General features: G+C 38.5%; 1 protein-coding gene across 6 annotated transcripts; it reads right to left on the minus strand.

The window, feature by feature from the left end:
• Window positions 1-222: 222 nt before the first annotated feature.
• Window positions 223-11,341, minus strand: cbll1 (Cbl proto-oncogene-like 1, E3 ubiquitin protein ligase). Of its 6 annotated transcripts, none has more exons than XM_012958650.3 (7): window positions 11,141-11,339; window positions 9,172-9,339; window positions 8,859-8,956; window positions 7,707-7,790; window positions 5,244-5,317; window positions 4,751-4,792; window positions 223-2,312 (listed from the first exon to the last, which is right to left on the minus strand). In XM_012958650.3, the coding sequence occupies exons 1-7, from the start codon at window positions 11,151-11,153 to the stop codon at window positions 1,280-1,282; spliced, it is 1,512 nt and encodes a 503-aa protein (XP_012814104.2). In that variant the 5' UTR covers window positions 11,154-11,339; the 3' UTR covers window positions 223-1,279.
• Window positions 11,342-13,717: the final 2,376 nt, after the last annotated feature.

The following is a 13,717-nucleotide window of genomic DNA, read 5'->3' on the forward strand; positions in this document are numbered from 1 at the left end:
ATGCATTTGTCACACGATTCACTATCCAGGGACAGGACTTTTTAGCACTGCAACCAAGTTTAAATATTACACATTTTTTGTTAAACAGACGACAAATGCTCTCAGATTTGGCACATTGCCATGATTAACAAATGAAATGTGAACTGAACCTCAAATATCAGATGGGACGGAAATGCTAGTTCCTGGTCATGGCAGAGCAAAAATCTACTAAAGGAGACATACTTATTGCTGTATTGCATCAGATGTGTGTCACATTTAATGTTCAGTATGTTGGTAAGCACTGGTCATATTATGAACATTTACAATTAAGACTATTTAAGAATGGCAAATAATGTACATGGTGGTACAGTTCATTTCCCCCCAACATCCCAGATGTAACATTTACTTTCAAACATTTAGTATTTTGATATTATACCACCATGATTTTTTTGCATCAATGTAGGACCTTCCTTACAAAATTATAGCAGTATTCCCCAAACCTCTAGCACCCATCTTCCATGTGGTGAGCTCCACTTATCACATAGGCTCTAAGTTTTAGTGTTACAAAAGCATATTATACAGAATAAAGGCATATTATACAGAATAAAGGTAATGTCAGACTAATAGATTTGTTGCATTTTGCCAAACCAGCGAACAAAATGCTACAAACTCCTGATATTCAAAGTGAATGGCAAACACTGTTGCCGTGCTATTCCATTTCCATTGTCTGCTGTGTCAGAACCCTATTTACAAACTAATATTTTAATTCTCAATAAGGCAGACACTAGCTGACAGAATAAACAGCCTACTTTCTAATCAATGTAAGTGCCATTATCCGCTATGAAGTTTGCTTGTAAATCAGACTATAAAGATTTTTTTATTATTAATAAAACAGAACATTTAATCTTACAAACCAAGTTTTTTACTGGCTGTAAAAATTCTACAATGTTATACAGCGGTTACTTGTTATATCTTACAACTCAAGGAAAACAACTACTACTGTACACATATACTTACATTTATATTACATTGGGTGTAACATATCATTAAAATGAGACACTTGCTAGGAAATGCAGAAGTTATAATCTTAAGATGGCGGTTTGTCAAAATCTAAAAAAACACAAATCTGACTGTATGATTAAAGTCAAAATTTTCAGAACATGTAGTTCAACTGAAATTGTGTTTTTTGCTTACAACACCCCCAAAAAGGGAAAGCCACAACTGAAGAGACTGTATACACATTACCATAAACCTGCAGCTGAAGCAAAAGATTACATCTAGCAAGTTCAGCATAAGTATTTCATTGATAATACGGCCTGTATCTGGCCTGATCTGGATGATGAGGTCCTGGAATAGGGGCTTGAGAAGGAGGCCCTTGCATTCGGGGGGGTGGCGGTGGTCCTCTTGGAGCAGGCCACATCCCAGGGCTCATTCCCCCAGGTTGTGTGAAGGGAGGGCTTAGAGTTCCTTGATCTTCATTGAACTGAGGCAAAGAACTAGGATTATAATGATGAGGAGGAGGAGCATTAACTGGTGGACCACCATGTTGTGGTGGCGGAGGTCCTGGAGGAGGATGATTCATGTATGGTGGGATTTGAGCAATTATATGTCCCGGTGGGGGTGTTATTGGTGGTGGAGCAGTTGTCATTGGTGGTGGAGGACCTTGGCTGTAAACCATGTGAGGTGTCCCAGCTGCCTGAGGAGGGTGTTGCATTGGATGACTGATTGGAGGGGGTGGTGGAGGGGGTGGAGCATAGTGCTGCTGTGGAGGCATTATATGGTGAGGATGAGCCACCACTGGTTGGCCTGGATACTCTGGATGATGTAGAGTAGGACCAGGTGCCTGAGGAGTTTCTCTGGCACCAGAATTGGAATCATCCTGAATAGGCACTGTGATTAAGTTGCTATGCTGTCTAGTAGATATCCTGAAAGCATCCTGATTAACAGAGCGGGGTGGAGGCGGGGCTAAGGAAATTTCTGCTGGAGAGGGCCGAATATCATCATGTTGTTGACTGAAATGCTCATGAGGAACATGTTGCATTGGGGGAGGTGGCATCAATATATGTTGTTTTGGAGGCATATGACTTAGATGATGCTTATCTGGGGGCATTATAAAGCGATCTGGGATTTCTGCTGGGGGTGGGGCCAAAGGAGGATGGATTGGCTCAGGCTGAGGTCGGGCAGTTGGCTTGGTAGCTCTCATGTGACGGTGGTTAATGTGTGCCTGCAGATCTCTTTGAGATAAATATGTTCTCTTGCAACCTTGCACAATGCTACACATGAAGAGAGAGCCACGTGCACACTGCTCAATGCGTTGAACGGGATCATTGCAACTGAAAAGGAAAAAAAAAAAAACAGAAGTTTCTTAATGCTGCTTGGAAACATACTAATATTCACATCGATGTCCTATTTGAGACATTTTCTTAATGAATGAAAATCTTCCTCAAATTAATTTAACGTAAGATGAAAAAAATATTCCAACCTAGTATGAAAATTTCCTAGTTTTAAAAGTAAAGAGGCATATTTACTACAATTAAAATTGGGGATTTCTAAATGAAACCCCAGCAAATTAAACTTTATCAGAGTTATTTAAATTATTTGAAAGACAAAGCCACCAAAACCTTCAAATTATCGCCAGTTGGGGCTTATAATAAATTACAATTGCATATGCAATGTCATAATTTACCAGAACTTTAAATAATGCATATATAATTGCATATGCTGCCTCAAAAAGATAGGCATTGACGCAATACTCTAAAAACAGTCATGCAGTTACATCACATCATAATTTAATGGCTGCAAGAGTTTTAACGGGCAAAACCATCTAGAAACATTTAAGACTACAATATTGATAGAAGCTAAATGATTTGCCTTTAGAAACCTACCAAATGATGGAACATTAAAATAACTTAGGTTGCCAAGTTCTTAAGTAGCCCCCAGCAGTTCCAAAAAAAAAAAAAAACCCATCTTCAAAAAACATACCAGCCTGGAGCACAGTCCTCCAAGAATTGGAGGATCTACGAGATTTAAAGAAAATTGCAACTCGGCACTTGGTAAGTAGTGCCCAAGGCTGTGCTTTTTTTTTTTTGAAGAAGAAGAAGTGCCAGTCAGGGTAGCAGGTAAGCAACTGGAATCACTATGGGTGATGATGCAAACTGTATAAAGTTAATGGGCAGGGTCTCTTGCTCCTATTTACCAACATCTTGTGTCCGTTGCCAGTACTCCTTTGAATCTGTTGGAACTATATGCTTGAGCAGTAAAGTAAAAATCTTTAACTCAACTACTCATACTAAAAGGTCCAGCATAGCCAAAGGCATCGTTAGCACGAGACTTAGGCATTTTACATTTTAGGCATACCTGTGCAAGTGTGAAAGATGGGCAATCATATCCATAAGTGCTCAAGCTAGCAGAAGAAAGTTGATATCTGATGCACCACATTTCCAGCATGCATGCTGTATCTGCAGAATAACTATTTTTCAAACCACACTGTTGCCTTACGGTATCTTAGTGCTTATCAGATGTAGGAAATAGTCTCAGTCTGCATCAAGTTGAATCAGACCTAGTCATTTACATAGCATGATAAACAGCTACACTAAATCACAAAAGTGTATCCCTGTGGGTGAATAAACTGTTTAGGTTGCTAAGCCATAATCTGTCTCTGTTTAGCTACAGAAAAAAAGTAGTTAATTGAATGGATACAGAAACATACATTGTTAAACATCAGGTAAATTCTGAGGAAAACTCAAGTTTTTTAAATTCCTATTCCAGCTTTGATTTTATCAGTAAAGCCGTTCCAGATCAGTAAAAAAAACTAATTGCAAAATTTACCTAATGTTGGGCTGCATGTTTTATATCTTTTAAGTGTCAACATGCGGAAGGATGTGCATCAACTACGCTAATACTGATCGATATAAGAAATAAAGACAGCCCTTTTCATTAAGAGCTCACAATTGCAAAGATTTGAGCTTGCATCTATTTCAGCATCACTTTCTTTTTCTCATTTAACAGAATACAACCTTGAACCTTTAGTTATTGCCAAAGCACCAAACCTATCCCAACAATTATTAAAAGTAAAATCGCAATAACAAAATGTATGGGATCTCTAATTTGTAAGGTAGAGAAAGCTCCGAACAACAGGTCATGTCTCATACACTCCATGTATAGCAAATAGTTACTTTTTTTTCCCTTTCTTTTTGCAATAAAAATGTCTTGTTCTTGATTACATCTATGATAACATTAATCCATATTAGTGGCAAAACAACCTTATTGGCTTTAATATTAAAGTTATTCTTTACGTATGGTGATCCAGTTCACAGAGCCAGAAAACCCCAGCTTTTGAGCATTCTAGAAAATAGGTACCATACTTCTTGCCCAACTAAACTATTGCAATATATCAGTTTCAGTGAACTCATATAAAGAACCAGTGCTAATCAACAATAAAAAGAGCAATCCAGAACATTGCTATTTTAAAGCTTTCAAAAGTTTTTCAGGATGAAACATGTTTTATGCATAATAAAAAACAAACTCTGCTATATTTTTAAAACAAAAAGATTCCTTGCTCATCAGGAATTAAATGTAATCACGCTCATAAAATTACAACAAAATCATCCCCACATTCTGTGTGGCAAGGCTGTTCTTAAGTAAGTTGAGGTGTTAACATCAAGAAATGTAGCTCATCAGCAAATATGCTGCAATATTTTTTTGGGGAAAAAAACATTCCTAACCATATCTTTGCAGTTACTTAAGAAATTGCTAAACTATTAGAACCTACCTCATACGCTTAAAGGTGTCAGTACTTTCTTCAACAAGTGTTCTTTTGGGAGGGGAAAAAGAGACATTACACCACAAAATAAAAAAAAAACAAAATACACATTCCATTTAGCTCCACCCTGTAAGGTATTTAAAGTGAACCAAAAAAAAATCAAAAAAAAATCACATGACTAGAATAATAAGAACATCCCTCAGCTAAAATAATATTAAAAAATAAAATAGAGAATGTAGCATTCATAAAGGAAACAGTACCCACCCTAAGTAACAAATAAAATCTGGATTCATGCATGTTTATAAATATACTTAATGTTTAACGATTGTTAATTAACTTTGTCAAAAGAGAAGCAACTACCAAATGATTATGAGCAATATATTGACTTATCCATCTTATCGTCTGCTAGGTACTTTTGAGGAATAAATAATACACTAGTACTTAGCCCCAAATAAATATTTTTTCTACTATTTCTAAGAAATAAATGTAATTGTAGGCTTACCCTGGACACAGTTTATCTGCCTTTTTCTCATGCATTAAAGCACAGTCATAGCAGAAAACATGCTTACATGGAATCTGAAAGGAAAACAAAGAAGGTTTTAAAATTTGAATTTATAAGTGTATTCTACACATTTTATGAAGCAAGAGAGTGTGTTGGCAAAAAGCAGCTAGTATTAATCATCTTCTATGAGCAAAAGGTAAGGTCAACCAAACTAAACTGACCATGTATATAAAAAGGAGGTACCCTTCCATTAGAAAAAAAAAATGTATTATGATCAAATAAGGAGGCTATAATTTAAAACAAAGACTTTAAATGGCCCGAAGTGTGCTTAAAAAGTTTAAGAGACTTCACTGTATGACATTATTTTATCTGGCCCTCACACATGCTATATGAGAAATATCTGGCTTAATGAGTTAGACAACATTGATCTAAAACATTGAGCACGATAATGGACTATGTATCACTGCTATGCAGTTAATGCAAAGATTTATTGTGACTTCAAGTCACATACTAAAGACCATGGGAAATATTAATCATTTTGCCAATTTGTTAGTCTTTTTTTCTGGTCTACAACCTACTAAAGCTCCATATGTGATATCAGGAAAAGGAAAATGCCCAATGTCAGCACAAATAAAGTAAGCCCAACATAGTTTGAATATTGGAAGTTTGCTTATGCTACCCCATTTGACTGAACCTAAAATGATCAGGTTCAAAATTAAATAAAAAGTATTTACAGTGCCATTCATTCCAATTCACTGTCACTGGCCCATAGGTTCACAACTTTTGCAAATTACCCAAGCACTGTTGACAAACCCCACTTGGTGGATACATTTAAATTTTAAAAACGTATTACTGTTTTAAATATACTGTTGTAAACCCTTGCAGAAAACAAAGTTTTCCACTTCACTAGTTCAGTAATGCCAGATCCTAATATATTTGCAATTGCCAATAGCTATCTGTGCTATTAAACCAGTGGTTCTGGATGCTGGTTGCCCCAAGGGATATACAAGCAGTATTCTGCATATCTGTTCATTCCATTACATTTCTTCACTGAGGGTTAAAATCTCTCATATTTGGTATTTATGGGGATATTCACCGTTGGTCAATTGTCTGAATATGAACAGCCTTTGTCATTTTACAGTTAATCTTAAAATGAAGTGTTTTCAAGATATCACAACTGGACCCTGGATACTAGATAGGATGCAAGGAAATTAACTTATACCCCTTCCTTTCTCTCCAGTTTTATCTGGCTGTTATTGATAAAACTGACAGGGAGGCATGGGAATAAAGATTATAGTGTTGGTAGACACACTCATTGTTATGAGAGCAATCTACCTTACTTAAAATAATGGTAGTTAGGCTAACCAGACCATGCTGCAAAACACAAGTGTCCAAATATTCATGCTACACCCTATAATCACCATAAGTAGCATCTTCAATATACAGGTATGGGGCCCGTTATATCCAGAATGCTCGGGACCTGGGGTTTTTAGGATAAGGGGTGTTTCCAAAATTCAGATCTCCTACCTCTGCTAACAATATTACTTAAACAGTAATTAAACCCAATAGGATTGTTTTTGCTCCAATATGGATTAATTATATCTTAGTTTATATCTTAGTGCTAGGTACTGTTTTATTATTACAGAGAAAAAGGAAACCATTTTTAAAAATGTGAATTATTTGATTTAAATGGAGTCTATGGGAGATGGCCTTTCTGTAATTCAGAACTTTCTGGATAATAAGTTTTCGGATAAGGAGTGCGATACCTGTATCGGCCATAAGTTCTAAAGTACAATATATACACAAATAAATAAATGGCTGAAGTAAAAAAAAAAAAAAAAAAAAAAAAAAAAAGCTATTATTAATTTACTGGATACAAACAATCCTTTTGGAGCACTGAAAAATCTAAATCCAAACTGGTCCCATCGCTTCTATAATATACACCACCGTTCTGGAAACTGTTTTTAACCTACTACATATAAAGTACACAAAGGGAGACTTGCTGCAAAGTGGAATTATATATTTGCACAGAGTAACTGACTTGCTATGCACATTCAAGCAATCATCAATAGAAAAATATAATGGCCAGTGGTAAGAAGGACGTTGCATAAAAATTAACTAATATTTGTATTGTTTATTTTTTAATACTAGATATAGTCAAATTAGAATTTTTAATTGATTTACAGCACTGTTTAGCCCATAAACAACAGCGTACATTGGGAAATGTAATGAATAATTTACGTCAATATGTAGAAATTTCAATATCTTCAAAACAGCCCCCTTGAGATTAGTGCTTACTGATTGGTAGTATGTATGCATACAATACTATTAATTCTCAAGACATTCTCAATATTCCACCTCTAATGTATGTTCATAAGCATTTTGCAGTTTTCTAGTAGACATAATATCCAGGTGTGCAATAATTTTATAATGCATCTATTACTAACACAATGGGTTACCTACCATCCGCCCATATATTTTGATAGGCAGGCCACATTTGTCACAAAAATGAATAGGAGTGTCTTCTTTTTCTCCAATGAGATTAAGCTGTGAAAATGTGAAAACATTTTTCAGTAACAAACTTTTGTCATTTTATTTTTTTACTTATAAGATGAAAGTGTTAAAATTAAATAAGACAATAGTATTCTAAGAAAATGTTAATATGTTCTTTTTTTGTGCCTTCAAACTTTTTGTTCTACAGCTCTCCAGCTTCATATTTCAAATTATATAGTTGCTATTTGGACCAAAACATGCATAAGGCAAAATGGTTTTAGAAATGAAACAATAAAAGAGAAAAAAAACTATAAAGATATAGGCTGAGAAAGTATCAGTATTATTGTTAAAGGAGAAGGAAAGGCAAAGTCACTTGGGGGTGCCAAAAATGTTAGGCACCCCCAAGTGACTTAAATCGCATACCTTTTACCCCCGGCTGGTGCCCATGTTCAGAGAGCAACAGCACCAGCCCGGGGTAACTGCAGCGCTCCTCCTTCCTGTATCGCTCGCGCGCGCATGCGCGGTAGAGTGAATAGCCGAACTTTAACAGAGAAGTCAGCTTTTCACTCTACTGCGCATGCGCCTATTGTGTTAGTCTTAGCGAAACGAAGCCGGAAGGAGGAAGCGCATCGTTTCAGGTACTCCGGGCTGGTGCTGTTTTCTCCTAACAGGGGCACCAGCCCGGGGTACGAGGTAAGCGGTTAAAGTCACTTGGGGGTGCTTAACATTTTAGCACCGCCAAGTGACTTAGCCTTTCCTTCTCCTTTAACCAGGGTCAGTGACACCTGACCACCACTTAGCATTTAAAACTGTAATCTACAAAAAGGGGTAGAAAAAATTAAAAACAGAGTTGAAATGTTGTCAAGAACAGGCCAATGTATAAAATAGATTAAAGTATAAAACATTTATTAAATGGTGACCCCCCCCCCTTTTAACCATTTGCCCTAATCCACTGCATGCAGGTTTTGGGATGGTGTGCCGCTAAATACTTGTGATAATATATGCAGAAGGAAAGTGCTTATTATTATTAAAAAATAGTTTTTAAATGCCAAAACACATACATATTTAAAGTTAAAAAAAACAAACAAAATAAATCACTCCATTAACAAATTGCTATCCTACCTTAAAGTCCCAAAAGACGTGAGCAGGAAATCTCCTCTGATTATTAAACATGTCACCTCCTTTATTCTCATACCGCTCTTCTTCATTATAATCAAAACCTTCTTGAAAAAAAAGGATTGCACATGTTTCAGTTACAGGCATTTGAGGTAGCAACACAATTAATGCTGCATTTAATCTCTACAATACTATGTATAAATGAAGTGTACAGTTTTAGATTATTTACAGAAATGGCATGGTTGATGGGCTCAAGGTGTGACTAAGGCAAAAGCCCGGCCCAGCTTCTACCTGCCTTCTGTATTCCTATACATTATACCTTCTTCACCTGGCTGAGGCTTTGTTGGCATTCTGTTCATGTTTCTTTGGGGCCGAGGAGGTGGTTTACTTTTGTTTGGATGTTTTGAGATGAGCTTTATTGGTATTCGTCGACGGACATCCAGGCCACTCAGGGACCCCATACTGTTAGTGCCTTGTAGATCATTATCTAAAACAAATCAGATATTTTATGGATTAATTTGTGGCAGAAAAGAAACCCCTAACTATGTATGAAATTCCTCTATTTACTTCATATCTAATCATCTACCCTGAATACCATCCTAAATATAAGTAGTTATGGGACCCCTAATCTGAAAACCCATTGTCCCGAAAGCTCCAAATTATGGGAAGGCTATCTTTTTTTATTTTTTGCTGTAATAAAAAAAAACAGTACTTTGTATTCGATCCTAACTAAGTTGCATGAATTATTATTGGTGGCAAAACAATCCCGCTGCGTTCATTTAATGTTTAAATGTCTTTTTATAATCTGAGCCAAATATATATACTATACTGAATAATCAGACCAATCTATGGAAACAGATGGACACAACTGCTATTTTTTGAGTTCTGTACCAGCCCAAGACCACAGTTATTTAGTAAAGAAGGTCCAGATCTTAACCCCTTACCCATAGTAGTTATCCATGTTTTACTAAATCAAACTGATAATCTGTGCTGCTCTCAGTTACCTGAGCTTAGAACGGACAATAAAAAAAAAATAACAATACAAACTTTATAATGAACTTGAATTAGTGTGTTCTATGGTAGAATTAACTTCTAAAGCAGATGTAATCTCACTTTTTGCTAATTAATTTTATTATATACGACAGGGCAGTGACACGCAGGGAAGTTAGTTGGCGCACAACAAATCTCCATTGACGTGGGCGACTAATCTCCTTGCAATGCCATCCCACTGGCTAGAATGTAAATCGTTGGTGGGATGGCATACGCAGCGCCGCGATTTGCCTAAGTTTCCTCTCAAGGCAACTTCGGCAAATTGCAGCGCCGCGTATTCCATCCCACCAGCGATTTACATTCTAGCTGGTGGGATGGCATTGCAAGGAGATTAGTCGCCAGCGACAATGAAGATTTGTTGCGCTGCGATTTATCGCCCCATGTATCACTGCCCTAAGACAGCAGCCCTCAGTATGAGCAGTGCCATTGGAAATATATTTACATGTAATTATAGGCCTGTTAAACCTCAAGCCTCTACATTACATTTCATATATAATATAAAATATCTCATTCTTTTACAGGCTTTAGTTTGCACTCAAACCTACAATTATAAGCGTATGAATCCAGGTTTAAACTTTTACAGAGAATTACCACCCCAAAAGGTCGACTAAAGGTATACATAATATTCTACCAATGATTGTTGGCGCTTTATAAATAAATGTTAATAATAAAATGTACAACTACTAAAAGTGCACAGAATCCGTAAATGCATTTAGGTTTTTCTTTTTGTGTTGCTAAACCTTTAACATTTCCAGTACATTTAGGACCATCAATACTTTGGTGCTGAGTGCTATACAGTAGAGTAGGGTTTCTAGTAACTCTTCAGTGCAATTGATGGTCCATTTTTCTACGCCATCTTCTGTCACTGTTGAATTGCTAAAAAGACCGTATTTGACGTAATTCAGTGAAGATGGCAAATATAGCGTAATTACGTCGTCACTTTGCACATAACAAATCTGTAACTTTTGAAACTTTTGTGCTATCAAAACACAAACAAAAAATGTGTTCCAACTGACAGCGGTACTAAAAAAAAACTTCCCCTTCACAGGAAATCCCTTTCCCTGCAGAAAAGCAGCGCGCAGGCTCCGCCATGCTCAGGGTTCGAGCGCGAAGCCGATAATAATGCAGCGCCGCAGCCTGTATTCAGATATCAGCAAAGGCTACGCGGCTCCAAATAAAAAAGTATATTATACATAATTATATTAAATCGAACTTCACTACAGTACATTTCTCCTTACCATTATGGTCCATGATTCAACGCGGGGCACTCCGGGAACGGAAACTATTGGGAGGAACTCAGGAACAGGAAGTAGAGTAGTGAGCATGCGTACAGCGCGTACTCTGTGACGTATCTGCAGAGCCTTTTCGCGTTGAAGGTTCGGTCATGTGACAGTTGTTTATGTTGAATTAAACGCAGGTTTTGGTTTGGTATTAAACAGGTTCTTACGTCGTAATCCTGCAGTGTAGATATAAGGCCACTTTATTAACATAGGTTGTGAATCGCGCTATACAGTTGCACGTAGCAGCCAATTAATAATTGGGTTCGATTAGCCTAAGAAGATATAAATGCACAGATTTGATTTATTACCACAGGCAACACTACTGGTTTGGTTTAGCGCCTACTTTTGTACAGTTAGAAACCATATCATCTAAGGACCATGTACATCAGTGACATAAACTGACTGTACTTTATTCCAGCACTACAAAAGTATGGCAAAGAGGTCCTTTTCAGTGCCCCATGCAGTGTGCAATGTGCAATGTGCAAAAAACATGCAGCAGTCAGCCATTTATTTACACTTTGACCACTGTCTGGGGCGGTGACTGTGCCCTAAATGACCCTTAGGCAGGGCTCCATTCTATAAAGGCAGTGTGCAGTGCAAGTGCTTAGGATATGAGCATTAAGGGGTATCTAGCCCACACCCTGACTGCCTGCCATGCCCTTGGTGCTCCCTACTCTGGCAAATATAATCCAGCAACATCATGGTGGTTATTTTAAAGGCATATCAGTGGATACTGATATTTATGCGTACGGCCCTACCTGTCAGTGCAGGACGACTGGGTTAAGTTCTCCTCTCTGGAGGCAGGACAAACTCTAATGAATGAATGAAACTCCTCCTCTTCCTGTGTCTCCCTCTCTGGTCAGTTTTTAGTTTGTCCTGCTCGGAGATAGGACGCATTTTCAACCTCCTCACAAGAATTAGCAATATTATCAACCAGTAAGGATTTCCAAGGTGAGCCCTGTTAAGAAAGTGTGCTCCCTCAGAAATCACCTCAATACTTCTATCATTCCATTTTGGAAACCAACTACTTCCAAATTGAAGCAGCTACAGCTGCCTAAACGTGAGCCCCCACTGGTGTGTGCTCCGTTAATCATCTGGCCAGGTTACACCTGCTAGTGTGAGCCCCCATGGAACGTGTGCCGCTCCACTGCCAGCTCCAGCGCGTCTATCAGGTAAGACAGCGCTAGCAGCGTGAGCCCCCCTCCTTCCTACTGGGCGCGTTGCTCCGCTGCATACTCTGCCTTAGTTGCATTTTCCTGGCGTTGAGCCCCTTCGTGGCGCGCTCCGCACTAGGGCTACCGGCCGCCTCCAAGGTCCCCTGCCTTCTGGATAAGGCGCTCACGTCCTGGCGCGTCTCTCTGCGGCGCGGGAGGGTGACGTCATCAGACCGCGCGACTTCGCTTCGCGCGCTCTGCTGGAAGGGGATGCAACGGCAGGTAACACAGCAGCCAGAAAGTTTATTCTGCACACTGTTTAATACAGGATTCCTCTATATGTTACCTGACCATATATAATTCATCCACAGCTTAACCACTTATCACCATAATGGCATCCAAAGAGCTGTTGGAACTTATAGAGGACCTGTCCTCTCAGAAAGAAGCAGATAATGTACCTAAGCATAAACTGGCCAAAGTCCCTAAAAAGAGACTCAGGAAGAGAGATCCTTCTCCTCCTAAATTACCTAAAATGGCAAGGCGGCAGCAAACTATTGAGTCCGACACAGACACAGCCCTGGCTCACTCACTCACCACTACTGCCTTAATTCATGCCACACAGGACTCTCCTAGTCCCCATCAAAATTCTCCAGGCCCATCTAGTCCTACTACTAGCCCTCGGCCCGAGCCACACTCTATTCCACCTAATCCTGAAGCTGCGCCAGTAAAAGATTTTTATCAATTTATAGATTGGCTACAGGATCATATAAATACCTCGGTACAGCAGGCAGTGTCTGCTCAAACCCAATCTAAGGTACAACCAAGTACTAGTGCCCAAACCGCATCAGTCACCATATCTTCCCAATCCGATTCAGTATCTGACTCAGAGTCTAGCAGAAGTGCCTCTTCGCAATACAGTGACTCCCAATCAGATGAGGAATCGACTATCAAACAACCAGACGATATCAAAGCTATTTTAAGACATCTATATGACACACTCGAAATTAAACAAGTCAATCCACCTCTTTCAAAGATAGACAAAGTGTTGGGCAATGCCCCAAAAAAATCCAGATCTTTCCCCACTAGCAAATCCATTTTACAGTCAATTACGGAAGAATAGTCAGACCCAGATAAACACAATTCCATTTCCAAACAACTAATATGCAAATTCCCAGTAGCAGACGAACTCGCACAAGTCTGGGACAAGTCACCTAAAGTAGATTCTGCCATTGTACGCCTCTCTAGGAATACCACACTTCCTTCAGAGGATGCGGGTTCCTTTCGGGACCCCATGGATAGGAAGATAGAATCAGCACTAAAAAGAGACTTCCTACACTCAACGGCAATATTGCGCCCAGCCTCGGCAGCTCTCAGCGTAGCC

This window comes from Xenopus tropicalis, chromosome 3 (genome assembly GCF_000004195.4).
Source record: "Xenopus tropicalis strain Nigerian chromosome 3, UCB_Xtro_10.0, whole genome shotgun sequence".
NCBI lineage: Eukaryota > Metazoa > Chordata > Amphibia > Anura > Pipidae > Xenopus > Xenopus tropicalis.